Source organism: Aspergillus japonicus (genome assembly GCF_003184785.1).
Source record: "Aspergillus japonicus CBS 114.51 unplaced genomic scaffold BO86scaffold_10, whole genome shotgun sequence".
NCBI classification, from domain to species: Eukaryota; Fungi; Ascomycota; class Eurotiomycetes; order Eurotiales; family Aspergillaceae; genus Aspergillus; species Aspergillus japonicus.
Window position 1 is genome coordinate 463,227 of NW_020291647.1, and position 26,387 is coordinate 489,613.

Below are 26,387 nucleotides of genomic sequence, written 5' to 3' on the forward strand. Positions count from 1 at the left end.
TTCCTCGATGCGGAGGATGTCTAGGGGCCAGATAATCAAAGCCCAGGCACGTGATGCTCTTATCGATAAGCAGCTCTAAAAATAAAAATGATTGTCAACAAGCTACGTAGCTGGGCATTGAGGGACTATCTAGTTGTGTAAAAAGATTATTGGCCGACTTCATCCAATCTTGCGTAGTAATCTGTAACATCTAGAGTTTGCAAGAAATGAGAATGCTTGCTTGAGCGGTGCTCACGTGGTACAAAAGGATTTCTCACCTTTAGCTGCCAGTGTATAGTCTCGATTCACTTATCGTATTGGTGCCTCGGCAGCCAAGTCTATGATGTAACTCGTAGCACAGGAACAAAGCTATGGATTATCTTTCAATGTTTATCTGGAATAAGACGCAATTACAGAGTACAGAACGTGTCACCTCGTGGCTTCGCAGGCAATAAATATACACTTCTTGACAGTCGGGTGTTGCTGTACTGAGACACTAACATATTTTGCCAGTGTTTGCTTGATTTCACCATGCATCTACTACTAGTATCCTCGTCAAACCATCAACTATGTATAAGCTTAAACCAAAGCGATATTCAATCACTAATTCATTTCACATCAGACAAACCAATATGGAAGCAGCAATAGACCTAGGCAGAGCCCGATTCCATTCCTCGGACTCAAACTTGACTCTCACAATGGATGTCTCCGTACTCATACAGTCCCACAGGAGACCCCAAAGTGCCGCACGCGACATGCCTCTCATACAGCTGATGACCATGGGAAGGGTCTGGGTTGCTGAAGCACCAGAGATCAAACTGAATTTATTCATCAATGCTCATAACGTACCCAATGTCACCGTCTCCACTTTTGTGCCAGTTGTGGGGGAGATGCTCTGCAATGCAAAGGTATTCGCAGTAACATACTCCTCGCAAGGTGAATCTAATACGTTGCTAACACAACTTTCGCTCTCAGCTCTGGAAAGAGTTAGGCTTGGTTATCATGTACAAAAGCTGCGAATATCTCGATCAGAAACCCCCTCCGAGCTTTCAATTAGCCTTCGGAATCGGAAGGTCGCTCACACAGCCTGCTCTCTTGCCAACAATGAGCCGCAGAATTCCAAAGGCTTTGCAGGCACCAGGGAAGCTCATCCCTCCGCCATACATTGAGTCTATTAGGATTTCTACGATCAGTATAAACCTAGATTTTATTTCCACATACCCCCAAATGCAGCTATATCCTCCCGCGCTGATCATGGCGAGTTACGGGGAAATGGGATGGAAAGCACCTGATCCTGAATTCGAAGACCTGGGGCTAGAGTTTACCTTCCAGTCCTCACAGCTCGACGAAAGGGACATTCCCGAGCTCTCCAATACCAGAGATTTCACAGAAGAGCTTGCAGATATGGATAACAGCCCGAATAGCACCATCCTCTCGAGCCCTCCCACAGAGCCAGCAGTCAGAAGCTCCAACGCCAACCACCAAGCACTACATCATCTGCTCCGCGCAGGCATGAGCTACTTATTCGTTAGCAACAGTCCTGAGCAAGGACAAACAGAGCCGGAACCAGAGACTGAACAGCTGCAAAGTCTTCCAAGAATGGCGCCGTCGGTCTTTAGCCTTGGATACAATGAAGTAATCTGCTTTCCTGAGGTATTTATAGACTTAAGCTTACTGACTATGTGGCAGGCAATGAGCCAGCGTTCGCTGCTTATCGCATCGCTCGTCAAGTCCCTGACATCCATGTTGAAGCTGCCCATGAACCATTCTTTGCAACAGATTGTCCACAGTGTGAAGGCTGCGTACATACCGGACGAATTCTCATTGACAGCAGTAGATACGGGGGACATTCTTCACGCGGCATATTGGGCTCTTGCTCAAAAGCAACTTTACAAAGCAGAAGCCTCACAAAAGCTGAGCCGAATGGACGGGTTTGAGCCTACAATTCTGGACGAATCACAAGCTTATGAATCCCTCCTAATGACTGATCCAATGGAAGAGATACCGAACTGGTTCAACCACGCTACTACCGAAGAGATGGACAGGAGTTCTGAGTACTACTTGGGCACTGAGGATCATTTCGAGCTTGATTGCACATCCCAGACGAATCCTCTCTTATCGGTTGATGAGAACTATACACGTTCTGTCAATGAGAGCTTATGGGGCCCAATACATGATAGTCAAACAACAGCAATGGGTTTACTAGAACTAGACAGCGCGAGTCAACTGCCTTGTCCAGAATTTCCAGCACTCATATCCGACATTGAAGATCTAGAAGAAGGCGATGACATGATGTATGAGATTCTATGATCTCAGCTACTGAGTTTGCACATCCTTGGGAATCGCTCATGGTATGGTATGGTATGGTATATGTTTGTCAACAGACCAATAAAACAACCAAAGACACAGAAATAACTATTGAAGAGGTACTCAGAACGAGTGGCTTAGATATATTAGCTCGCAATTGTCCATCAATGTGGATTACTGTCTACATCAGTGTACTATGACCTACAACTAGTCTTTTTCCAGGTCTATTGTCTTTCTGCGATTCGCTTCTCTTGATCTCTGACAAGAATTTTTGACACACATCCCTGCCATTCACCCATCCACAATATCGAAATCACATGGGCAACTAAATGATGACTGGGTATATCGTGCATCCAATCCTTCCAGAAGCAGTCAAATAGATGGAGCTCCTAGACATCGCGGAGCGCTGCGGAGTTTGGGCAGCTCTCGCTCTGGATACACAAGCCTTTCATTGATGGCCAGTGTTTAATCAAAAGAGTAGACTTTGATGCAGAACGAGGGGCGACAAGAGATAGGTGGTGTGATTCATCAGCCAGCTTCATGGCCAAGACAGCAACGGCATTGACCTAGCTGAGAATCTTCCGTTGTTAGACCACCGACTACTCGCAGTGGCAGACATACCACAGATGATAAGAAAGAATGGCTTGGGTTCCATCGGCGTAGGATTATCAAGTCACGTATATTTTGCCTAGAGAGGGCAGAAGCCGACCCGAGGATGAGGCCTGATCCTTGGCATTCTCTTCGGATAATGCCTTCGGCTGACTGGCAGACTGCCACATTTGCACGCCAGAGACTTGTGCCAGGCTAGAGAGCTGGGAGGCATCGAATGCCATGATGAATTTCTGATCCAGCGGCCTTGACTTAGGGAACGAATATGTCTGATACTCAGCAAGCACATCTTCGATGCGCCAACCTTGAATCTTGCGGAAGCAGGCGACCACACAGCCGGTACGATGCTGCACCGATGCCGGTTAGCCAAGCTCGTACAAAACACCAAGTAAGCCTTACTTTTCCCTTGTTGCAGTGGACAAGGACAGGGTGATTGGCCTTGTTGAGCAAGACTTCCAACACCTGACAGATAACGTAGTCTGGAGACTTGACTGCAGGATCCTTGTTGGGTTCGACAAGGATACGAATGTGCACGATCCCAATTTCCTTGAGAAAGCTCATGTGCTCTGGTGTATAAGGCTCGTCTACCAAAGTGCTGAGGGGTGGTGAGCAGGGATCAGATACACGAGTGGCCCACATACACTATAGTCCGAAGGCCAAGCTTTTTGAGCGCAGAGAAGCTCCACGGTTGGGGGAAAGCAGATCGATAGACACCTTTAACAATCTCTCCAAAATTCTCAGGGTACTCTGACGGCATGAACTCATTTCCCATCGAGGATTCCCTTCGACGCACTGATTCTGTGAAGGTTAGTGCAACTTGAACAATGCCGATAGGAGTGCGAACATGACCGATGTTCCCACAAAGAAGACAAACGACCCACCATAAACACTCTGGAGAGAACTGTTGGAGCTTTGAGCAGTTAACGGAGACGTCATTGTGATAGAATGCCGGTGCCCTGCCGCTGTCTGGCTCGAGGTCCTGAAAAACGAATGGATAAGAGAGCTCAGGAGGCACTATGAATTGATTCAATGCCAACGAAGAGCTGGGGTTGAGAGAGAGAGAGAGAGAGAGAGATAGACGGATCCAATGCACCACGAAAGAAGTATTCTCATGCAAGATCTGATTAGACAGCGACGGCGCGTGATCTGCGAAGAGAGAGGTTGGTGATAGACTCGAAGGGTCTAACCCACAAGCTTCAAACCAACATGATTTTAGAAAGGGAAGACATAGTGACCGATATGGGGGACCGAGTTTAGGCAGGTCAGAAGGCTAGGTCTGAAGTCTCGAGGTTGTTGTTCTTGGGAGAGTTGGAGAAGAAGAAGACTACATTCACGACGAAAGGTAAACAAGGAAAGAGACAAGAGTAAGGGTGGTGGTGCGACTACAGGTACAGTACAGGGCGGTGAGCCAGGAAAAACCAAAATCTCATCAGAAAGTAAGCCGACGCAAGTCATACCAAGCAACCTTCCATAAGGCAAGGCACATGTGGCAAAACACCAAGTGCTGTGCAGTGAATGTACGTACATGAACTAGTTGAGGTCTGAGGGGCAAAAATTAAAGTATGTTGGCCTCACTCCCAAGTTGCCTGTTCCTCCGGGCACAAAACTGTATGGGAAAGTGACATGCCTCATATTTATCTATCATGCCACCGCAAGAGAAGTTCGGCAATAGTCAGCTAATTAGACACCCACTGAGCTGATCTAGTATCCCGTCAGACAGCTCTGACTGGTGTTGAATCAAACGAGGACCGTGGTTCGCAGTGGTAGTGGTCCGAACACCACCGATCCAGGGTTTCATAATGAGGCAACAAAGAATCAGGGACGGTACTCTTATCAACACAAGTCATGTAGGTTTCATTGATAATATTTTCGCGCAAACTGCCTCGTCTCATCTATTTCTATGGGTCTAGTACTGATGGTTTGCGGAACGGTGTTTTCTCCCGAGTCGGGCAACGGCCTGGTAAGGTATCTTGAACAGAATTCATGGCGTATCAACACCAAGCCCAAACATCCTGGTTGAGTTGTTCCATGCGCTGCTCATTTAATTAATATTTGATCAGTATTCCATGTCACACTGGAAAGCGAGAAGAGGGTGATAGAAAGAAAATGGACTTACGCTTCACAGACTTCCTCGACAGTAATGCCCTTTACCTTGGCGATGACATGGGCAACGTGGGCAATTGCTGCGGGCTCGTTGCGACCCTTTACCATAAGCCCCTTCTGCCATTTCTCCTTCTTCACAGCCTTGGGAAGTGGAGGGGCTCCTTCGAGGTACTTTGCAGATGCATGAGAGGGACGGATTTCACACTGAACAGTAAATGTCAATCAAAGGGCTGAGAAATCCAAGGTAACACACATACCCAAGGACCATCGGTCTCAATCTGAAGCCGTTCAAGTGGTAGGGCCTTGACCACTTCCAGGTTCTCCTCCGTTTTCAGACTACAGCCATTAACACCAACATCGAGACCTAAGGCAACCATTCGGTTCATCTCGTCAAGTGTTCCAGTAAAACTGTGCACGAGGCCTTTCTTCGGAAGCTTTTCAAGACGAGGCGCCAGAAGACGTTCGAAATCTTCGCTGGCTGCTCTGGAATGAAGAAAAAGAGGCAGCTGAACCTCCACCGCCAAATCCAACTGCGCTTCGAAATATTTCAGCTGGGGCTCCTTTGCGCTTAAGAAAAGTCGATCATAATCTAGACCAAATTCGCCAAACGCAACAGCTTGCCCCGATGCTTTGGCCTCTAGCACTAGCGTTCTAAGCTCCTCTAGCATTTTTGCAGGTCCGCCAGGATATTCATCAAAAAGTTTCGCCTGGCAAGGGTGAACCCCAACCGTAGCATAGCAGAACCCCGCTGAAGAGGCCGTTAGGTTGCGTACATATGAGAGTATCTTGGGACGAACGTACGATACTTCTGTGCAATCTCTAAAGCCCGCCGCGACTCCTCCAAGTCGGAGCCTGTCACCATGAATTTCTCGCAACCCACATCTTGAGCTCGCTGAACAATGTCATCCATGTCATTGTCGTGAACTTGCTTCCCATGGTAATTACCCATGAAGACAGGGTCACTGAGGTTGATTCCGATCTAAAGTGGCCATCAGCGAGTGCACAATATACAGGGACATCTTTTGCATATTCGCAATTAGATAACCGACATCCACATATCGGATTGGTTTGCTTGAGTCGCCCATGTTTGCTGAAGTCGAGAATCTGTTGTTGTATGCAATATCTCTTCTCTTCAATGCACAAGAGCTGGAGATAGTATGCAAATTTGTGGTAAATCCACCAGATGCTGCTGCATTTTGAGTCAGTCTTACGACTCCATCTTTAAGGTCCTGGGACAGACCGGGAATGAGTCAGACCTCGACCGCATTTATGCAGCAAGGCTATCATCCCGAGTCAGGACTGGGACATACCTGATTTGCTATAATTATTTCGGTGTGGCTGACAGAGACGTGGTCGCCAGCAATCTATAGCGGCAGCGGTGCTAGCTCTTATTGCTCCGAGGCTCCAAAGATTTTTACTGATCCCAGATAATCTGAACAGATTGCCTACACCAAGATCATGCATCGATAAATCCAGAACACTGCTCTTTGTTACAGCCACAGATGCTCTGATATGGCCAGCAGTGACTCGGCGGTTCAATTTGCGGTATCAGGGACTTTTTGTGCCTGACTTATTTGACCGGTAAGCACCTCTAGGTAGACGAGAAACCGGGTAAAGCGTAGGTGCCTCAGGCTAGAGCCAATCGTCTGGTCAGTCACGTGGCATATCATACTACTATGTAGTATGTAGCTCCTACGAGAGCACCCTGCCTTGACGCACTGTTTCAACTTTACCTAATACATGTATCACACTAACTTATCATTCAATACGTCATGTTTGAAATGGCCAGGGGACGCCATGGCTCAATCCCTGTCCAGGGCAAAGGGTCAAGTCTCGTCATAGCTAGGAACTCAAAGCCATCTGTCGACCTACGCCTTAACCTAGTAAATTCGACCAAACAACAGACCCTGAAGAAGAAAATATCTTCTTGGAAACATTAGTACTGTTCAAGGAGAACCCATACCTGGTCACTAGGGCCGTCAAATCATGAGAAAGCCATGGATGCTGACGTAGTTTGTAGCCTGAGGTTTCCACCGAAAAGCGGAACGATCTCCGCATGCCGGAGCAGCCCTCCCTCGGCCATGCTCCGTGCTTGTTGGTCGTCCCTGGATCTATACGTAGCACTCCACAACAGATAAGAAATGCACACTACGAGGACAGTGCCGACATCGTCACTCCTCACGATAGCTACCTCCTCAATGTCTAAGAGGCACGATTAATCATGGTCATTCTAACTTAATGTTAAACCTGGTCGATAGTGCAGACGGTAGGAACAGATTGACGACCGTGGCTGATCATTCTTTCTCGGCTTTTGCTAGGCGGTTTCCCATGCGGCTAAGGGTACTCCGCATTGATGTTACCCCGAACCATGCGGATCTACCGATCTGGGGATTTATTACTACTGATGGGGTCCCTTCCCTGGATGTTCACCCTTCGTTTATCCTCAGAAAACTTGAGTTGCAGAAATATTGGAATGCAACACAGTGGTAGTTACAACCACCACACTCTTCTCCCTGATCATTGGCGCCCGGCTATCCAGCATATCAGTTTGTGGCTTTCTGTCTGGTCTTGCTTGACGGTGAGGAGAAAATGGCGGTCAAGAAACTCTTGTCTACAGAGCAGATCTCTCAGCACAGTTCACCCGATAACTGCTGGATTGTTGTTGACAACCAAGTATGGGACATGACAGATTTCTTAGAAGAGCACCCAGGCGGCCCAACAGGTAAGTGAGTCCAGAATTGCCGGAATGTTTTGAGGGCTCCCGTAAATGACCGTTCCAACTCTACAGTTATCCTGAAGCACGCGGGTCGTGATGCTACCAAAGCATATTCAGAGGCGCATGCCTCAAGTTTAATCAAGACGAAGCTGCCAGCAGAGAGGCATATGGGTGTCCTGGATGAGTCCACGATCAACGATGAATGGTTGAAGCCACCACCCACTGCCAGCCCGCAGATGGTTCTCCAAAACGAAAAGCCACCATTGCACACCTTGATCAACTCCCATGATTTCGAGGTGGTGGCATCTTCAACAGCCAGCAAGAAAACCTGGGCGTTCTATTCCAGCGCCTCGACGGATCTGATAACACGAAACGCCAACAAATCGTGCTTTGATCGCATCTGGCTTCGGCCACGAGTACTAAGGAATGTGCGGTCTGTGAACACGAGAACCAAGTTCCTGGGGCTTGAGACGAGCCTCCCATTATTCGTTAGTCCGGCGGCCATGGCCAAGCTCATTCACCCAGACGGAGAGCTTGCCATCGCGAGGGCTTGCGAGAGCAAAGAGGTCTTTCAGGGAGTAAGTCAGGTCATCCTTGCCATCTTGTGGCTGCTTTCTAACGAGAGCTACTGTAGGTGTCTAATAACTCATCGTATACTCTCGAGGAGATTCAAGAGGCTGCGCCGTCAGCGCCCCTTTTCTTCCAACTATACGTTAACCGCGACCGGGAGAAGTCAGCTTCGCTTCTCCATCAATGCTCTGCCAATCCGAACGTCAAGGGGATCTTTGTGACCGTCGACGCGGCCTGGCCCGGTAAAAGGGAGGCGGATGAGCGTGTCAAGGCGGACGAGGATCTGACCGTTCCCATGGCACCTTCCAAAGCGAAGAATGACAAGAAGGGCGGCGGTCTCGGCCGTGTCATGGCCGGTTTCATTGATCCAGGTCTGACATGGGAGGACTTGACATGGGTGCGGCAGCATACTCACCTGCCTGTGTGCCTGAAAGGCGTAATGTCTGCCGATGATGCTATCCTCGCCATGGAGGCTGGCCTTGATGGGATTCTTCTGAGCAATCACGGAGGCCGGAATCTAGACACCAGCCCACCGTCCATCATCACTCTGCTCGAACTCCACAAGCGGTGTCCGGAGATCTTCGACAAGATGGAAGTTTACGTTGACAGTGGTATTCGTCGCGGAACGGATATCCTCAAGGCAATCTGTCTGGGAGCAACCGCCGTGGGAATGGGGCGGAGCATGCTTTTCGCCGTCAATTATGGCCAGGAAGGTGTTGAGCATTTGATTGATAGTAAGTATCGCTTGCTGCTCCGCTGGATATGTGACCTGGACGCTGATCTCATTATCTGCAGTAATGAAGGATGAGCTCGAGACTGCAATGCGCAACGTTGGAATTACAAGCCTGGATGAAGCAGGCCCACACCTCGTCAATACAGCAGACATCGACCATCTCGTCCCTAATTCGGCTTCTCACCCATATGCACATAAGGTTGCAAAAGGACGATGCTCGCGACTTTGAAGCTATACTCAGGTCTGCTATGGCTCGGTAATGTCGTGGTACAAGATCCATGTTCTCGTTTCTTAGGTTTGGTGACGGTTTAATGTGAGGCCTAGGATCAACAATGATGATATCTCTTATGCGTTGTCAATGGCCTATTAGCTACGATATATATGATCAGATTTATTATTCCCTCCGCTAAGTTGCTCCATTCGAGGTTCCTACACCGTTCAGCAAGCCACTCTTTACGAGCCGACATAAGCCTCTCCAGGAGCCTGAACAAATACGGCACTTGCTATCTTCGTAGTTTCGAATATTGCGCTACTAGAAACCTCGAATTCCACGCGCATCTCGCAGTAAATCCAGCTTAGGGGAAGCATGCCCGCGTTCATGAGTAATTTGTCAACATGGCTCGAAGCTACTAGGTACCTACCTTCGAAGCAAGTCACTTCGTTCCTGCTCGACCACCCAGGTAACAGTAACACCACTACCATCACCACCAAGCGATCAAGACAATGGTTTTACATTCCATGCCCAAGCCCCAAATCAGCATAACAAGCTAGAGATATTGTGAAAGACAACAATTACCACCGAAAGTACGCCGCAACCCTCTCAAGGAATCCGCATAACAGCTCTCCCATCGATTTCCGAGCGTCCCAGCCGAGCCAGGACATCATCAATGTCATCCAACTCATATGTCTCAATATGCGCCTTCACATCTCCCGCTACAGCCAGCTCCATCAATTCATCCATTTCCTTCGCCGTGCCAGCCGAGTTGCCGACAATCGTGAGCCCTAACAAACGTTTTGAATATCAGTCGCTGCCTAGCTTTCTCCACAAATATTCCCGAAACCTCCCTTCCCTTACCTTTAACAATCATATCAAATGGGGTCGCCGGGAGTCGAAACGGCGCGTTCGGAATACCCACGCACACCAAGACCCCCAGCCTACGAAGCAGGCTCATACTTTGGGCGTACGCCTGCTCGCTGTTGGCGGTGCAGATCACGGCGTGCGCGCCTAGGCCTGACGTCAAGGCCTTGACGCTGTGCTCGATGTCGTCAGTCTTGTAGTCGAGGAAACTGGTGGCTCCGAGGGAGAGGCAGAGCTGTTTTTTCTTTTCGCCGCTGGAAATATCAGGAGGCAGGGGCCTTCATGTCAGCGGGTTTCGTTGGTGTAGTCATCTTCATTTGAGCGAGGAAGGGCTTGTGCATGGTACAGAGGTATTTACCTATCGATCGCGATGACTTTCAGGCCCTTTTTGACGGCGATTTGAATGCCCCTATTGTGGCGAAGGTTCAGCAAATGCTGCCTGTAGTCCGGGTATAGCACGGTGATAGAGCTCACATATGGCCTAATCCGCCGCCTGCCCCGGGGATCACGATCCAGTCGCCCGGTCGAGTCTTCGTCTTCATTATCGAAGAGTACATGGCAATCCCAGCTGACAGGTTATAAAAGGATCGTCAGTGACGCATATTGCAGAAGAACAAAGGCAAGAGAGATAGACATACCACATAGAAGGGGCGCAGCGACGTCTGGCTCCAGGTTCGGAGGGATTATGGTGACATGATTTGCAGGACTGACAATGTATTCTTTCCTCGTATCGATCCGGTCAGCTAGACCACGCGCGTCTGACTGCATTGGGGTTCGTCGGTTTCTCACGCTGAAAAGTCCCCGGAATATTCTTGGACGTGGCATCAGCTCCAGACACATCGTCTCCAGCAAGACACCATAGTGGAAAACCTACCGCTCCCGCGTTCTTTTGGTATGGACACGCCGTGTTATTGATGGCGCATATCTCGCATTTCAAGCAGGTACTGTACAGCCAGCTGTAGACGCCGTGCGTTCGTCGTTAGCTCTCATCACAATCCTAGATATACTGAAGGGCCGATGTGCGAACCGTATCCCTACTCTCCTTCCTAACCAGACTTGCTCGTCAAGCCCACTACCCACTATGCCGCATGCCCAGTCAGCGAACTGATTTGACTGTCTAGAAGCTGATGGCATTGAAAGGAAGTCAAATACTTACCTTTGACCACCTTCCCCACGCCTTCATGGCCCGCCACGTCGGTTAACATGGGCGTCTCCCCGCGCACACTGTGCACATCTGAGTGGCAAACCCCCGAGTATTCCAGCTTCACAAGAATCTGTCCCTCCGTTGGCGATGGCACGGGGTGATCGTGTCGGATTTGGAGGCGCGCGGTAGGGGAGGCCCCGGTTGGGGGAATGAGGGCTGCTGTTTGGCTTGACGGGATGCTCATCGTATTGGATCTGTAGCGCTTTATGTTGTAAAGTATCTTTTCTTGAAATTGGTGAATAATTATCGATGGGTTGTTGCGGGGTATCTCGAATATATAGATTGGAGGTTTTGATGCTTAGTGCGGGGAAGAGAGGAGCTTATCGGATAATGGAAGATATGGTATATGCGGCGCTCGAGCTGTAGTCAGGATATCAGAGTTCTTATACGCTATTTAGAGACTGTTTGTTTCGAATTTTCGGACTTGGTCAGCTAATCTGATTGAGATTGTATGGTAGAGGTGGGTTATCTATGTATCGCTGTGACAATCATCGTCACTGATAGGAGCTAAGATAAGAAGATACCTATGTAGATTCCAACAGTGTGGAGGTGCGCTGAGAAGGGATCCGTATATAATATAATAGGGACTGCTCTCAGAAATTGGCCTGTGCCTACAAGTTCAAGGGCATGGGGCATAAGCCTTGAAAAGGTACAAATAGTGATAGTGATCTGGCTTGTTTTCAAGACCTGGATATCCAGTTTCGCCGAAGGAACACTCTACAAAATGGAATCACAAAACATAGGACTGGTGTCAGTCTATAACTGTGCACAATAGCAGACAGACTAACATTGGCTGGTCCTAAATTCGACTGCGCTAGCTCAAACATCTCACTCAGGAGCTCTATTTCCTTACAACCAAGCCAACGCGGTCATGGTAGAATGAATTAAGGTATTATGCAACGTATAACACATTTCGGAATCAAAAAGGTATAATGTATAAACGACAGCCCTGCCTCGAACGAGAACAATGTTAAAAAGGCGCACAGGCGACGAAAGAAGCTCCTCAACAAAGCTGGCGCGTCCACGTTTCTTGGTGGTTTTCCATCCGAGTTTCGAAGGTGTATCAAAAGCAAATCTATGACATGACTGACTCGCAGCATCGGGCTTATGCGTTCTCCGACTGGAGTGTTTGCTAGGGGCGAGGACGGTTAGTAAATCCGGAAGAAGATAAGAACCAGCAACTTCACTTACAACCAGCCAGTCCATGCCCTCATTCAGGCCTTTGCCGTCAATAGCAGAGCATGCGACAATGCTCCAATTTCTGTCCCGCAGTTCGCCCAACTTCAAAGCCTCAGAGATCTCACCGGCGCCCTTGGCACCCGGCTGGTCCTGCTTATTGGCAAACACCAACAGGGCCGCATCACGAAGCTCCTCCTCATTGAGCATCGCGGCCAGCTCATCCGCAGCCGTGCCGAGTCGTTCAATATCTGTGGAGTCGATGACGAATATGACCGCAGCGGTGTTGGCATAGTAGCACCGCCAGTATGGACGGATTGATGTTTGACCTCCGAGATCCTGTAAGAGGCAAGGGGATCAGCCGAAAGGAACTCTTATTGCCATGACGCTTTGGAACAAGAAAAGTCGCAGTCGCCAGAGATTGTTGTACTCACCCAAACATTGAAGTTCAAATTTCCATACGTCACTGATTCAACGTTGAATCCGATTGTGGGTATCGTCGTGACCACTTCACCAATCTAAGAAAGTCCCGTCAGTCCCCGCGCTAGGGATCTCAAGATAGATCTTGAGCGCACCTTCAGTCGGTAAAGGAGAGTTGTTTTTCCAGCATTGTCCTAAGTGAGCGAAACCGTTAGCCGCGGAGGTGGGAATAGCTACTAAGAGTAGCGTGACGTCTAAAGAACATACGAGCCCAAGGATTAGGATGCGGATCTCTTTCTTTGCCCAGACGAAGGACCAGAGACGTGAAAGCGAACCTCCCATCGCGGCGAAATTTAGATAGGCTGATCTTGAGTTCGGAGGGGGGGGAGTGCAAGGTGTGAGACGGAGGTTGTCTTGTCTGTCTGTCTCTTGTCTTTGCGGCGGGATCAGGGCGTTGGAGCGGTGGCGGAGATGCGGGCGGACACAAACACGACGATCCAGTCGTCCAATCCAAACAACTGCGCCGACCAAGAAGTAAGTTTGTTGCTGCAAGGACAAATCCGGCAGAAGTGGACGATATATTTTTCTAGAAATAACAGATATGACCAAACCTACCGCAACAGCTCGACGAGTGAGGACCAAAAGCTGACTAAATGGTGGTGACCGTCATTGGCTTGCGGTCTCCTGCCGATCGGGCTGGCCCGAGCTCATTAAGTAACTAACATATGGGATTGTTAGTATCGTTCTCCGGATTTCCTTGCCAGTTTATCGCTGGGTCGGTCATTCATCGCTCAATCCCCTCACATCCTCCCTTCCCTGCCTTCCCTGCCCACTCTCTACGTCGCAACCTGATCTCCCTCCATTAGAGTGGGAAGTTGAAAACATACGAATGGGTTTCTCGTAACCACGATAATCCCAATTCCACCATCTCAAGACACATTTCCCGTCATTTAACCTACGTCGCATCGCCGATTGCACAACCAGCCTTTCAATATGGTTGGTAAGAAGTCGGGCAAGGCTCTCCTTCGGGATGAGGGTATGTTTTCCAGTGTTATTCGACTCAACTGCCATCTGATTGATTGAGAACAGGTCTTGAGAGAACCGACAACAATATGGAGCTGTCAAGCTGGCCGCAAATACCTCCCATCAACCAGAAAAACTACTATACGTACGCTATCGCCTATTCCAATACTACTTCAAATTGCAGCCTGGCTGACTATTATCATCCATAGTGATTATCTCAAGCGCGATGATCAGTACCTTGCATTTCGGCTGCAGAACGAGGAGGCGCGGAATCGAATGGCGAAGACAGCTAAAGACCGGGACCGTGCGCTGGCTATGGCCAAGGCGAATGACCTAGGATTACCAGAAGCTGAGGTAGAAGGCGACGGTGATACCAATATGGAGGACGCCGAGGAGACGACTGCCGAGACGGCGGGCTCTAAGGTGATCGTGGTCCACGTCGGAAGCCAGAACCTACGTATCGGACTGGCTAGCGATGCCTTGCCAAAGACCATACCCATGGTGATTGCGCGAAAATCGCCATCCAATGAAGCTGAAGACCACGAAGAGCCATGTCCAAAGCGGCTAAAGATGGACGATGGATCGGATATGGAACCCGAAAAGATGTTCGGTCCTGAGGTTTATCTCCCGCTTTCCTCTAATGGATGATTATCTTGCTGACCATTGCGCTCGGCAATAGTTCGCTTCGCAGTACACGACAATGTCGGCAGAACTTAAGGCCCATATGCGACAAAACAAGCGTAGAACATTGCCAAACTCAAAAGAGATGGTTATCAACTACAATCGGAGGACAGTACCGGAAACCATTTCAGAGCACAATGATCCTATGCGTGTTGAATGGACCGAGCTCTCAGATCCTGCACCTGAGTACATTGTGGGACAAGCAGCTTTAAGAATACCCGATGCGTCCAAGCCCCGGTATAAACTTTACTGGCCAATAAAGCATGGCTGGTGCAACGAGACAGACTACAACAACAAGAGGCTCTTATTTTTGGACATTTCACTCATTCTCGAGGATGCAATCAAATCGCAACTAGGACTCACGAGCAAGAAGGACTGGCCTCAGTACTCATGTGTCTTTGTCATCCCAGACTTGTACGAGAAGTCATACGTCACCCAGGTTCTGGAACTACTCATGCGAGAATTCGCCTTTGCTCGCGTCTGCTTCATTCAGGAGAGCTTAGCAGCCACGTTTGGCGCAGGGTTCACATCTGCCTGTGTGGTTGACATTGGTGCTCAAAAAACTTCGATCTGTTGCGTGGAAGAGGGCATGTGCATCGAAAACTCGCGAGTGAACCTGAAGTACGGTGGTCTCGATGTAACGGAGACATTTGTCAAGATGATGCTTTACGACCATTTCCCTTATGCGGAGATCAACCTTTGGCACAGATATGACTTCTTGTTGGCCGAAGAGCTGAAGAAGAATGTTTGTACGATGAACGAGGCAAGTGTATCCGTGCAGGTCTACGATTTCCACCTTCGAGTCGCCGGCCAAGACACTCGGAAATACACATTCAAGGCATACGATGAAATTCATCTTGCGCCCATGGGCTACTTCCAGCCATCCATATTCAATCACGAGGAGAAGCTCAAGGGCAGGAGAAAACTCATTGCTCGCTCAGTTGATATTTACGACGGACAGCCCAACGACCCAACATCGGCCGCTCAGTCCGAGATTCTGACTGCTATTGCCCCTCCTATCAACCACGGCCAGGTAAATGGTGACGCTCAATCAAATTCGTTGGAGGTGCAGGCTACACCGAGTCGATCCCAACAGATCAATGCTCTTAGCCGTGTACAGGAGCTGGATGCTACGCCCCGATCGTCTGTTGCCGGTTCGCCGGCACCGGAGACGCTAGGTACACCACTTCCCGGCGCAGCTACGCCTGTGCCTGCTGGCCAGGGCCAGAGCGCATTGTCTAACCGTCCGCCCACTGTTGAGGAACGCGATGACATTTTACCAAACTTTCCGCTGGACAGTGCAATTTTAACTTCTATTGCGCATGCGGCTCGTTCCGACGAACGTAAGATGCGAGATTTCCTCGGCGGTATTATGGTCGTGGGAGGCGGAAGCTTGATCAATGGCTTTCACTCATATCTCGAAGAGCGTCTCCAAAACCTTCGACCAGGATTTGCCAAGGAGATCATGATCGGCACTCCTCCCCGAGATCTCGACCCGCAGGTCGTTGTCTGGAAGGGCGCAAGCGTCTTTGGAAAACTGAGTGGAACCAATGATAGCTGGATTGGGCAGCTGGAATATGATCGCTTGGGACATAGGTTGATGGCGTACAAGTGCATGTGGTCTTACTGATTCTCGCATGATGTCTTGATGGCCTTTTGGCATTTTGCTTCATTGAATAATGGTCGGTGTTGGTGGGTATCGGATTACCTATGATACAAATTATAGTCGCTTATTATATCCTTGATTGATATGTATTATTTCCAATTCTTGAATCATTTCAGAAAGAATTTCTCGGTCTGGTTATCATACCATTTTCGCTTTCAATCTCGCACAATCGAACCTGTAGTACCCCGTAGACTGATATAGATTGACCATTCGCTTGCGGAGAAACCACTTTCCGAGGCGTGTGCGTAACTTGCGTATCACGAGCAGTAGGCGGTCACGTAGTGCAGAATGTCTCCAACTCAGACAGGTGAGTTTGTCCTGAATCCTCTAGTGTTGGCCTGTAGTGCACGCATGTCCTCAAAACTTCCTTTTATATGATACCTTAGATACATACTTGTTCGCAATTGTCCTCAGCTATACGGACGTGACCGGAACCGCAAAACTGTGCACCAAGCTTGCAAATTCTTGGAGGGCTTAAAACCCCGACCACCTAGGTAAGTCAAATATGCGACCACCAATGATGAGAGCGCCTGTCAATTGACACGCTCCGACTTTAGAGATCAATTATCTCTATCCAAGCTTAGCAACAACCTATAATAACCGGAAACCAGAGTTTCTCGAAGCTCACAAGGCACAATGTCGAAATCAAAGGACAGTAGCTCCTCGGGGGGCTTTCACCAAGAGTACATCGCATCACTTCGCTATCGCAATGACCTACCTCCGCCGGATATGCCTCCGAAGTTCATGGAGATACCTCATGAGGGCCTCCAGAGATTTCTGACCCCGGGTTTCACGGCCAATCTGGCTCGTCGCGAGGAGCCTAACATCGATGTTGACGCCGAGGGTGGTATGCCCCTCGACTTGGTCGGCATTCCCGGCCTGCATCTGGGCGATGAGAGTGGTGCGTTTGTTGATCCTGTGCGCATAGAGTCTTTGGAGCAATTGCTGACAGCAGTCAACTTACAGCGATCATGGCTCCCGAGAACCCTGAACCCCTTGACCCCGCCGATCTCGCACTTCTCATGACACCGGAACAGTTGAAGAACCCTGCCCCGAAAAACACCAACGTCAGTTTCCTCCGTCGCACACAATACATTTCTGCCGGGCTTCGTGCGCCAGATAGCCCCAAGGTCACGACAGTGCGAACAAAGTCGCGTTCGCTCGACAAAGGCCGGTCACAGGACGACCCTATCTACATCAAGAAGTACCTTCAGAAAGGGTTCGACATCGCGTACCCCAATAGCAAGCATGTTGGCGAAGATACGGCGAGCAGCATCAAGGGTCACACCGCGACGAAGCTCGAACTCGATGCGTGGGCTCATCCAGTGCATCCTGATAACCCTAAATTGAAGCCGGTCGGGTTCTTCCCTCTCCTTCCTGATCTACAAGGATTCCCTGATCCAGGAGGCTTTGTTCAATTTAAGTTCGATAAAACACCTATACAGGAGATATCAAACAAGAGAGACAAGCGCATGGATGTGGCAATTCTACATCCGTCTGCACCGGAGGAGCGCATATGCGAGGAGCACGCGACCAAGTCCGCCCTGCACAAGTCAAATCCTGATTTGTATCCTGACCCCGGTCCCATTCCCTGGGACTACGATTTGTTCTTGCCCGAGAAGAAAGAGATGGCTAAGAGCGTTTCTGCAAGTCTGCAGTTGACCAACCCGGACCGTAATAGTGAAGAGCTGTACACTCATGACGGGCCTGACGGTACCAAATTTCACCGTTACGATCGTGCTCGTACATATGCTACCAGCGCTCAAACTCTCGGTGATAGTCAGAAGCAGCGTGATATAGCCGTGACGCTTTTCGACCCTTCTGAGGTGCGCGGAGGCCAGCGCGATAGCTTGTCTGCGAGACAGATGGCCGCCTACTACTATCCCATTCTTGGAAAGACTCGCTTGAAGCCCGAGAGAGCCCGTACCATTGCGCAGGCGGGTCTCGCGCCCACGCGCCCCAAGACGAAAGAAGACCAAGTTGATCAGATGCAAGTTGTTATCCGCGATCCAGACGAGGCAGAGGCATACAAGCGGGCTCAACACAGACTTGCTATTGACCCGAAGTATTCGAAAAGTATGCCTCCCGCCCCGGAAGAACCCGAGCCGGAAGACACCAAGGATGAGGACGAGTTCGATGCATCTGCTCACCGCGACGCAAGCGCTGAGCGGGAGCCAACTCCTCACGATGCAGATGACGACGAAATGAGCGACGAGTGAACCAGCCAGCGCATCGCTCTTCTCTGCCGCCATTCCTATTCACGTGGGACAGTGGTATCCGTGTCGATCATGCCCTGCTTCTTCCATTATTGGGCGTGATTGCATTTGTTTACATACTCTCTCATCCGTATAATACAAGTCTTTTCTTTGGTTTCTTCACCAAGCATTGCTCTCATCCGCCACGTCAGGTGTTCCCAGCATGTACGAAGCTGACGCATGCACCCTGAACGGCTGAGACAGCGACGAAGTCATGGCAGCAAAATCACAGGCGTTCCGAGGCAGTACGCGTGATCTTGGAGTTTTGAAACATAGCGAAAATTCACTTCAGCTCAATTGGGTTTCTTATCTTGTGCTTAAATCCGCACTCACCTGCATTCCCCAACGCTAGACATCTAGTATCTATTTATGTTCTTAGTTGGAAAATGCTGGCCGATTGGACAACCACACCTTGTATTATGCCGTAAATATCTATTTCTAGTCAATTGAACATGAATCCCGACGTGCTGATCGCTAATCCGTTCAATGTCAATGACTATCAATCCTCGTGATAATACTACACACCGCCTCCCCGCCTGTCCCTCCGCATCCGAGCCCGCATAATTCTGCCGGCTTGAACTTCGCCCACCGCCTCAAAATCCGTCCGTTGTCGGCTTGGCTTCGGCTGTCGCAAAGCCGGCTGTATTCCCTCTCTCCCGAGTCGGGGCTCTTTTCTCTACCGCTCAAGCCTACGATTGCTGCTGAATCTCGGCTCGCTTCACTTTCTCATCAAGACTGCTCAAGGGTTGCTCCCAATTGCACGCAACTCAGACATTAGGCGGGTGTGGTAAGTCAGTTTTGTCGTTCTTCACCCCCCCTCATGCAGTCATCTCCAACCCGCGCGGTTCCACTCCGTTTTCGCGGGGAATGGCAGAAAGAACCGGAACCTTCAGCGAAGGCCATATGCAAAGGCATGGGCTCTCCCAGACGCTCTTATACGCTGCGGGAGAGACACTTCGTCACAATTGCAGAATTGAAGCACTTGGTTCATTGCGTCCCCATACTTGTTATAACTGTCCCAGCCCTCGCTGGAAGTTTCTCCATCTACCATACACATCTCAAAGTCATCTATTTCCTGAACCTCCTGCTCCTCCCTTGCCTGCAATTCTCCTTTCTACCCCTCCTCAGTATAGCATGATTACGGCATAGAAAGCTCTTACCTACCAGCATCGAACACGCCACTTGAACCCATACAACTAACACCCTGCCCACCACAATTCCAGCATAGGTCATCAACCTTTTTCACCTAAAACCGACTTCTTCCCGGTGAAGAACGCAACACTTGAAACAGATCACCGCCGTACTTACACCGTTCCCCCGGAACCAACGCACAATGGCCGCCAACGCAGTCTGGAGGGCCTCGCGAGCCCGCGCACTCCAACCCTCTCTGCGCCTCCAGTGCGCCGCGTCCCCCGTTCCCTCCTCGATGCTCTATCGCCGCTCCCCGTCATTCCCCACGCAACTCACGGGTCATATGCGATTTGCCTCGTCGGGCGAGAAGGCCACGGAGGCTGCGGCCGAGGCCGCCGAAGCGACTGTGAAGGAGAACGCAGCCAAGGCTGCGGAGACTGCGGAGACGGTGGCAAAGGAGGCACCCAAGAAGGCCGGTCGTGGGCTCAAGAGGACGGTCATTGGGACGACGTTGGCGCTGGGTGCGCTCGTCGGGTATGTGTACGCCACGGATACTCGGGCCAGCGTGCATCGGTACGGTATGGTTCCGTTGGTGAGGGCCTTGTTCCCCGATGCGGAGGATGCGCATCACTTCGGCGTGGATATCTTGAAGACGCTCTACAAGTACGGTCTTAATCCCAGAGAACGGGGCGATCCAGATGGAGATGGGTCGTTGGTGACGGAGGTAAGGCTGGGCTTCTCTTTTACCTAGATGGGGTGAGGAGGAGGGTCTATGAATGACATCTTGCTGATTTGGCTCGCTTTCGCTAGGTCTTCGGATATACCCTTTCCAACCCAATTGGTATCTCTGGCGGACTCGACAAGCACGCTGACATCCCGGATCCGCTGTTCGAAATCGGGCCTGCAATTGTCGAGGTCGGTGGAACGACCCCTCTGCCGCAGGATGGTAATCCCCGTCCTCGCGTGTTCCGTGTCGTCTCCCAGAACGGCATGATCAACCGCTACGGCCTCAACTCCAAGGGTGCCGACCACATGGCTGCCGTGCTTGAGCAGCGTGTCCAGGATTTCGCCTACGCTAATGGATTTGGGGAACATGAGCTGGCTGAGAAGCGTGTGCTCAATGGCGAGGCCGGCGTGCCTCCAGGCAGTCTGCGACCCGGCAAGCTTCTTGCTGTGCAGGTGGCTAAGAACAAGGTCACCCCTGATAACGACATCGAAGCCATCAAGCGTGACTACGTGTATTGCGTGGACCGCGTCGCCAAGTACGCTGACATCCTGGTTGTGAACGTCTCGAGTCCCAACACCCCCGGTCTGCGTGACCTCCAGGCGACTGCTCCCCTGACGGCCATCCTGAAGGCCGTTGTCGGAGCTGCCAAGAGCATTGACCGCACCACCAAGCCCTATGTCATGGTGAAGGTTAGCCCCGACGAGGATGCAGACGAGCAGGTCTCTGGCATCTGCCAGGCTGTCTGGAGTTCTGGTGTGGACGGTGTAATCGTCGGTAACACCACCAACCGTCGTCCTGATGCTCTCCCCAAGGGATTCACCCTACCAGCTGCGGAGCAAGAGACCTTGAAAGAGACGGGAGGTTATTCCGGACCCCAACTGTTCGACCGTACCGTCGCGCTTGTCGCTCGTTACCGGGCGATGCTCGATGCCACTCCCAACACCCCGGAGCTGACAGGAGCCGCCGCGGAGGCCACCACGACCGCGGCCCAGGTCGAGCCTGACACAGAGAATACGCCCTCGGTGGAGCCTCCGAAACCCTCGGACAGTCTGGCCCGAAAGGTCATTTTCGCTTCTGGCGGTGTCACCAACGGCCAGCAGGCGCAAGCAGTTCTGGACGCCGGAGCCTCGGTTGCAATGATGTACACGGCTATCACTTACGGTGGTATGGGAACGGTCACCCGCGTGAAGCAGGAGATGCGCGAGGGCAAGAAGCAGCAATAGATTTGTTGGGAGTGTTTAAAAAGAGGGGATCCGAGTATTTATTTTTGTGGGTGTCCATAGGAGGAGATCCCGGTCCCGCTGTCGCTGTAAATAGAATAAAAGTATCTGTTAGACTATCAGTAGCCCCACCGAGCCTCCTAGCCGGGGCGGAGATGAAGCATGAAGCATGAAGCATGAAAGACCGAGGCACTAACTTAACGATGCACCACTTCCGCAATAAGCAGTCGGGGAAGGTCAGGTGCCCCCACGTGTTTTTTTTTTCTTCCCCCGCACGGGACCAACTCCGCGCGGGTCGACGGGAGTCCAGATCCCCGGAAACACCAAGAACAACCATCCCGAGCACGAGTAGAAGAATTGGAGAGATCTGGCAAGCCAAATTGAGCATGCCACTGGGCGTTGTTTCGGCATTGCCCTTTAGAGAATAGCCAGCTTCGAAATGAATAATTCTTGGAGGATTCCACTCGTATCATGTCAGGTCAGGTGTTGACTGGATCTGCCCCAGACTGCCACTGTTCGGCGGCATAATCGCATACCAACCTCCACCATTCTACACACAGGAACCAAACTCCAGTCACTCACGCAGATCAAGCTATCGTCTCCTCGACCTCGCGAACCACCTTGCGAACCCCCTCAATGTCGTGGGCGAATCGCCCCAGGAACATGCCATCGACGGCCTTCCCCAGCCCGCCCGCGCCCCACAGCCCGGGCCCGGCACTTCCCCCATAGAGAATGCGGACCTCCCCCGCGCGGCCGCCCTTCGGGCCACCACCACCAACACCACCACTACTACTCCCACTCCCCATGACCACCGCCTTAATCCCCTCCACTACCGCCGCAATATGATCCACGCCCGCCGGGGCCGGCTTCCCAATCGCCCAGACCGGCTCATAGGCGAAGATAACCGGCGCGTCTGCGGGGATAGCGTCCAGCACCGCGCGCACCTGGGCCTCGCATTCGCGCACCGCGCGCCCCACGGCCTGCGAGGCCACGGGACCCGGGGCGGTGATCTCGCCGATACAGACCAGCGGGATCATGCCGTGGGCGCTCACGGCCGCCGCCTTGCGGCCGGTCTGCGCGTCCGTCTCGCCGAAGAGAGCGCGGCGCTCCGCGTGGCCCAGCTCCACGAGGGAGACGCCCAGCGCGCGCAGGGCGGCCGGCGAGATTTCGCCGGTGTAGGGGCCTTGCGACTCCCAGAAGCAGTCTTGGGCGCCGAGGAGGAATGTCGAAGAGGGGGAGGGGGGTTGGTTTTGTTGGGGTGATGACGCTGCCTCCCACTGCTGGATGATCTCGGCGCAGGGGTAGATGGTCAGGAAGTCGGGGATTAGGGCGAGGAGGAGCTTGGACTTGTGGTGCTCTAGGCGGACGATGTCGTTCTGTGGGGAGAGGAGGGCGCGGCAGTATTCTTGGGTTTGGGCCGGAGTGAAGTACATCTTCAGGGAGATGATGAGAAGCTTGGGGGGTAGTGGGGGATACGACATGGTGGATGATAATGATGATGGTGTTGAGGATGATGATGATGCTGGTAATTGATGATAGTGATGGTGGTGATGGTGGTGATGGGAGATAATGGTTGTGGTGGTGGACGTTCGGTCGAGGTTGCTGTTAGGTCATGGATCGTTCAATGCTACTTCGAGGAACCCGAGGAAGCGATCTACTAGTCCCAATTCGGGAGCTGTTGAGTTTCTGGCTCTGCTGTTACACTTGGATCAAAAAGGGACGTCAGTACAGTCTGCCAGGTGGAGTGGTACTGGTTATCGGAGCGATAGGATCGGATGACGGGGTGGGGTAAAATGCTGCTGGGCAAGGAGGGGCACGGCCGTAGTGCCCATTAGCTCACAGACTACCAGGCCTGGTGCATGTGCTACTTCTGTGTTGCATCTCTAGTTTCAGAGAACTTGAAGCAAACAACATTGAGATCGTGAACCTGTCAGGTTTCTGGCATGTTTGCTTGGACCGGAAGAGCAGGGCAGAGCCAAATTCAGCTGGAGATAAAAAGAAACGCAATTGACATCGCATACCTACTACCTTACTTGCGCTTGGAACCTGAGATGATGTCAACGCACGGTACCGGGACATCTCATGGAGGGATGTAAACTCTCTACTATATGAAACTCCCTCTACTCTGCTAAATCCCGTCCAGAGAATGAAGATGCGAGATTGTGGCACAGCAGAGGGAGGGGTTGATCGACCCTGGTCTTTCCCCCTCCCAGATGGTGGCTTGCAGCATGGCTTGCTTGGACAAAAATGAAAGACGGAAGGAAAGGTACAGGATTACTCGGAATGACTGGGATGGCTCTTTTGCGTACTCCGTACGGTAATACACGGGGAGTGGCAGGAGCTGGGATAACATCAGACTATGTGCATTATAGCAAGTGCTAGGCTGTACTAAACAACAGTAACTTATAGAATAGTAAAAGTAGTCTAGGCACGTTGGCAGCTCCAGTCGATCCGACGTGGGGCGGGGAGTGGAGAATCGACCGTGCAATCCACTTCAAAACCCACTCCCGGAGCCTGGATCAATGAATAGAGGTATCCAGTGCATACGTTAGTTAGTATGTCCAATATTTCGTACCGTACCGGACAGAGTCGACATGTTTGGGCTTGGAAGACACATCACTGCATATGGTAGCATCGGCGCACGTATCATATGCAATCTGCAACATCCCTCTGAAGTGTGGTGGTGTTCCGCCCACCCCATTGGGTGTCATTGTCTGGAAGCTTCTCAAGTTTTGGTCGGCTTCATTAATGAAGCAGAACGATAGCACCATCGACGCACATCGTCTCTCCTGCTGGTTCCGACTTTACCCTGGCCTGTCTTTTCAAGGAAGGGAGACCATGCGTGCTGATAGGGCGAGTAAAAGCCTCGCGTACCTCGAGGAATTCGGATCCGCAGGTCATACTCTTCTGGGTTAACAAATTGTCCTCAAGGCGATCTAACCACGGCAGCCACTGCGGCGTAACCAGGCACCGAGTCTGAGCCTCCCATGTACAAAGGCTATTCGAATAGTTACAATGGAATCAAACAATGTTGGACGAGAGAGACGATCAATCGTCAGCTTCCCGAGAAGCTGGGTTGCGCATCGATGGGTGATAGACTCGATACGTCGATCTGCATCTGCATACCTCAGGTAGTACCGACACTTTGGGGGGCAAGTGTTCCTCGATTCTGCAAGCCACCCAGCAAACCTTTGAAAGAGCAGCGACAGGTGCCAACGACGACTTGGGAATGCATAATGGGTGTAGTTTGTACTTCAGAGGCGGTGTCGAGGAGTCAGTCAAATCGATACAGGCGCTATCCGAGGATGGTTAGTCTGCTCTGCACTGGAAAGGATTGGTAATTACAAACTCAAGACAAGAGAGAGCATTGCGATCCAAACATCAAATCATTCATCAATTTCACATTTGGTGCCGGTGCCTGGTTGAGGGTCTCGTCCAGAGCCGAGGACAATTGTTGATACTAGGTAAACTGAAGGATGAACGGATCCATCGTGGATCTTTGGTTCCCCGCGACGCCGGGTTTCCGCATTTGGACGATTACTTTGGTATGAGGAGGGAACAATTAAGGTGCATTAATCCCTTTCCCCGGCGGATAAGTTCATGACGCCATGGTGGACCTGCCAGAACCAAACATTCAAATCAACCTGCATTCCATCGAAACAGGCTTCTTTGGAACGATCGCTGCTGTGGAGAACCTAAGCGGGGTCTGGAGGTGCGCGCGTCAGATATTGTTCGTACTGCAGTCTTACTGCACTGCAATGTGCTGATTGGAGCTGTGAGCAGTGTCCTCTCCCCTCATCAAACGCCAAAGTTTGGGTTTGGGTCTCAAGAGGCACGCACCCGGGCTCAGCCTGCATTCTGTTCGGGTCCAGCATAATGAAAGCTCGAGGGAGGACTCGGTGGAGGAGGATATAAAGGCTGATTCGATCCCTGTCCCAGACGACATTTTTTTCATCATTGTTCCATCATCCACCCTTATCCTTTATCAGACATATACTCCGCCCTTCCTGTCCGTCTCAGTCGTGAGGGTCCATTATACACTACATTTCACCCGTTAATCGCTTAATACCCATCATGTCTACCGATCTCAAGCCCCTCCGCATCGTTATGGCCTGCGATGAGGCTGGTCAGCCCTACAAGGAGACCCTCAAGGCCGCCTTGGAGAAAAGTTCGTTGGTCGACTCCATCCTCGACGTCGGCGTCAATTCCACTAGCGACAAGACAGCGTACCCTCATCCCGCTGTCGCTGGCGCCAAACTCATCAAGGAGGGTAAGGCAGACCGCGGGCTGTTCATCTGCGGCACTGGTCTCGGTGTCGCTATCTCGGCGAACAAAGTGCCTGGCATTCGTGCTGTGACGGCTCACGACTCTTTCTCCGTCGAGCGCTCGATCCTCAGCAATGATGCGCAGGTGCTCTGCTTCGGCCAGCGCGTCATTGGTATTGAGCTCGCCAAGAAGCTCGCCAACGAGTGGCTGACCTACCGCTTCGACCCCAAGAGCGCCTCCGCCGAGAAGGTCCAGGCTATTTCCGACTACGAGGCCCAACTCTTCAGTCAAGCTGCTGCCGCTCAGTAGACGGTATGAAGCAAGAACAGGCCCTGTGTGAATCACAACTTATCATCCGGCAACGACCCGAACTCTCCTCTACCCATCGGAGGATGCGAAGATCATTCGCCTTATCTTCGATAATAATTTTCGAACGAAGCGACCTGGCTGCGGACTGGATCCGGACCAAGTCATTCTTCAACACTTATATAAATACCTCAAAACGAAATTGATGATGACCACT

At 51.1% G+C, this 26,387-nt stretch overlaps 11 protein-coding genes across 11 annotated transcripts; 6 read left to right on the forward strand and 5 right to left on the reverse strand.

The window, feature by feature from the left end:
- Positions 1-384: 384 nt before the first annotated feature.
- Positions 385-2,730, forward strand: BO86DRAFT_13745 (uncharacterized protein). The gene is made up of 3 exons (XM_025666157.1): positions 385-887; positions 955-1,614; positions 1,669-2,730. The coding sequence occupies exons 1-3, from the start codon at positions 549-551 to the stop codon at positions 2,287-2,289; spliced, it is 1,620 nt and encodes a 539-aa protein (XP_025530045.1). The 5' UTR covers positions 385-548; the 3' UTR covers positions 2,290-2,730.
- A 224-nt stretch (positions 2,731-2,954) lies between these two features.
- On the reverse strand, positions 2,955-3,868 carry yphA (tyrosine phosphatase family protein; the record flags this gene model as incomplete). Its single annotated transcript, XM_025676535.1, has 4 exons — positions 3,777-3,868; positions 3,537-3,687; positions 3,295-3,490; positions 2,955-3,242 (listed from the first exon to the last, which is right to left on the reverse strand). The coding sequence occupies exons 1-4, from the start codon at positions 3,829-3,831 to the stop codon at positions 2,955-2,957; spliced, it is 690 nt and encodes a 229-aa protein (XP_025530046.1). The 5' UTR covers positions 3,832-3,868.
- Positions 3,869-4,876: 1,008 nt separating this feature from the next.
- Positions 4,877-6,083, reverse strand: BO86DRAFT_417137 (3'-5'-exodeoxyribonuclease; the record flags this gene model as incomplete). The annotated part of the gene is made up of 5 exons (XM_025675020.1): positions 4,877-4,928; positions 5,012-5,202; positions 5,256-5,746; positions 5,800-5,977; positions 6,048-6,083. 5 exons carry the CDS (start codon positions 6,081-6,083, stop codon positions 4,877-4,879), a joined length of 948 nt encoding a protein of 315 aa, XP_025530047.1.
- A 1,323-nt stretch (positions 6,084-7,406) lies between these two features.
- On the forward strand, positions 7,407-9,357 carry BO86DRAFT_333998 (FMN-dependent alpha-hydroxy acid dehydrogenase). The gene is made up of 4 exons (XM_025668837.1): positions 7,407-7,720; positions 7,787-8,292; positions 8,349-9,018; positions 9,080-9,357. The coding sequence occupies exons 1-4, from the start codon at positions 7,588-7,590 to the stop codon at positions 9,244-9,246; spliced, it is 1,476 nt and encodes a 491-aa protein (XP_025530048.1). The 5' UTR covers positions 7,407-7,587; the 3' UTR covers positions 9,247-9,357.
- Positions 9,358-9,837: 480 nt separating this feature from the next.
- Positions 9,838-11,483, reverse strand: BO86DRAFT_334000 (zinc-dependent alcohol dehydrogenase; the record flags this gene model as incomplete). The annotated part of the gene is made up of 9 exons (XM_025668838.1): positions 9,838-10,019; positions 10,093-10,349; positions 10,454-10,504; positions 10,570-10,663; positions 10,734-10,814; positions 10,885-10,906; positions 10,970-11,051; positions 11,123-11,174; positions 11,252-11,483. The coding sequence occupies 9 exons, from the start codon at positions 11,481-11,483 to the stop codon at positions 9,838-9,840; spliced, it is 1,053 nt and encodes a 350-aa protein (XP_025530049.1).
- Positions 11,484-12,098: 615 nt separating this feature from the next.
- BO86DRAFT_408050 (ADP-ribosylation factor family protein) lies at positions 12,099-13,516 on the reverse strand. The gene is made up of 5 exons (XM_025674315.1): positions 13,163-13,516; positions 13,051-13,089; positions 12,910-12,993; positions 12,491-12,814; positions 12,099-12,431 (listed from the first exon to the last, which is right to left on the reverse strand). The coding sequence occupies exons 1-5, from the start codon at positions 13,235-13,237 to the stop codon at positions 12,405-12,407; spliced, it is 549 nt and encodes a 182-aa protein (XP_025530050.1). The 5' UTR covers positions 13,238-13,516; the 3' UTR covers positions 12,099-12,404.
- A 29-nt stretch (positions 13,517-13,545) lies between these two features.
- Positions 13,546-16,288, forward strand: BO86DRAFT_334007 (putative chromatin remodeling complex subunit (Arp8)). Its single transcript, XM_025668839.1, has 4 exons — positions 13,546-13,931; positions 13,985-14,063; positions 14,128-14,536; positions 14,598-16,288. Exons 1-4 carry the CDS (start codon positions 13,889-13,891, stop codon positions 16,227-16,229), a joined length of 2,163 nt encoding a protein of 720 aa, XP_025530051.1. The 5' UTR covers positions 13,546-13,888; the 3' UTR covers positions 16,230-16,288.
- Positions 16,289-16,637: 349 nt separating this feature from the next.
- Positions 16,638-18,945, forward strand: BO86DRAFT_408052 (uncharacterized protein). Its single transcript, XM_025674316.1, has 3 exons — positions 16,638-16,759; positions 16,823-17,166; positions 17,232-18,945. Exons 2-3 carry the CDS (start codon positions 16,902-16,904, stop codon positions 18,482-18,484), a joined length of 1,518 nt encoding a protein of 505 aa, XP_025530052.1. The 5' UTR covers positions 16,638-16,759; positions 16,823-16,901; the 3' UTR covers positions 18,485-18,945.
- Positions 18,946-19,994: 1,049 nt separating this feature from the next.
- BO86DRAFT_307411 (dihydroorotate dehydrogenase 2) lies at positions 19,995-21,601 on the forward strand (the record flags this gene model as incomplete). The annotated part of the gene is made up of 2 exons (XM_025667733.1): positions 19,995-20,375; positions 20,462-21,601. 2 exons carry the CDS (start codon positions 19,995-19,997, stop codon positions 21,599-21,601), a joined length of 1,521 nt encoding a protein of 506 aa, XP_025530053.1.
- A 484-nt stretch (positions 21,602-22,085) lies between these two features.
- On the reverse strand, positions 22,086-23,256 carry BO86DRAFT_14135 (triose-phosphate isomerase). Its single transcript, XM_025666205.1, has one exon. The coding sequence runs from the start codon at positions 23,077-23,079 to the stop codon at positions 22,186-22,188; it is 894 nt and encodes a 297-aa protein (XP_025530054.1). The 5' UTR covers positions 23,080-23,256; the 3' UTR covers positions 22,086-22,185.
- Positions 23,257-25,672: 2,416 nt separating this feature from the next.
- BO86DRAFT_307576 (RpiB/LacA/LacB family sugar-phosphate isomerase) lies at positions 25,673-26,173 on the forward strand (the record flags this gene model as incomplete). Its single annotated transcript, XM_025667742.1, has 1 exon — positions 25,673-26,173. One exon carries the CDS (start codon positions 25,673-25,675, stop codon positions 26,171-26,173), a length of 501 nt encoding a protein of 166 aa, XP_025530055.1.
- Positions 26,174-26,387: the final 214 nt, after the last annotated feature.

Excerpts from the sequence above, each read along its gene's own strand:
- BO86DRAFT_333998 (XM_025668837.1), top strand. The coding sequence starts at position 7,588 with ATGGCGGTCAAGAAACTCTTGTCTACAGAGCAGATCTCTCAGCACAGT. Across the intron at positions 7,721-7,786 it reads GCACCCAGGCGGCCCAACAG|TTATCCTGAAGCACGCGGGT; the intron begins GTAAGTGAGTCC and ends CCAACTCTACAG. Across the intron at positions 9,019-9,079 it reads TGTTGAGCATTTGATTGATA|TAATGAAGGATGAGCTCGAG; the intron begins GTAAGTATCGCT and ends CATTATCTGCAG.
- BO86DRAFT_13745 (XM_025666157.1), top strand. The coding sequence starts at position 549 with ATGTATAAGCTTAAACCAAAGCGATATTCAATCACTAATTCATTTCAC. Across the intron at positions 888-954 it reads AGATGCTCTGCAATGCAAAG|CTCTGGAAAGAGTTAGGCTT; the intron begins GTATTCGCAGTA and ends TTTCGCTCTCAG. Across the intron at positions 1,615-1,668 it reads TTAGCCTTGGATACAATGAA|GCAATGAGCCAGCGTTCGCT; the intron begins GTAATCTGCTTT and ends ACTATGTGGCAG.
- BO86DRAFT_334007 (XM_025668839.1), top strand. The coding sequence starts at position 13,889 with ATGGTTGGTAAGAAGTCGGGCAAGGCTCTCCTTCGGGATGAGG. Across the intron at positions 13,932-13,984 it reads GGCTCTCCTTCGGGATGAGG|GTCTTGAGAGAACCGACAAC; the intron begins GTATGTTTTCCA and ends GATTGAGAACAG. Across the intron at positions 14,537-14,597 it reads AAAAGATGTTCGGTCCTGAG|TTCGCTTCGCAGTACACGAC; the intron begins GTTTATCTCCCG and ends GCTCGGCAATAG.
- BO86DRAFT_14135 (XM_025666205.1), bottom strand. The coding sequence starts at position 23,079 with ATGTCGTATCCCCCACTACCCCCCAAGCTTCTCATCATCTCCCTGAAG.
- BO86DRAFT_408050 (XM_025674315.1), bottom strand. The coding sequence starts at position 13,237 with ATGGGAGGTTCGCTTTCACGTCTCTGGTCCTTCGTCTGGGCAAAGAAA. Across the intron at positions 13,090-13,162 it reads GCATCCTAATCCTTGGGCTC|GACAATGCTGGAAAAACAAC; the intron begins GTATGTTCTTTA and ends TCGCTCACTTAG. Across the intron at positions 12,815-12,909 it reads ATTTGAACTTCAATGTTTGG|GATCTCGGAGGTCAAACATC; the intron begins GTGAGTACAACA and ends TGCCTCTTACAG.
- BO86DRAFT_408052 (XM_025674316.1), top strand. The coding sequence starts at position 16,902 with ATGTCGAAATCAAAGGACAGTAGCTCCTCGGGGGGCTTTCACCAAGAG. Across the intron at positions 17,167-17,231 it reads GCATCTGGGCGATGAGAGTG|CGATCATGGCTCCCGAGAAC; the intron begins GTGCGTTTGTTG and ends GTCAACTTACAG.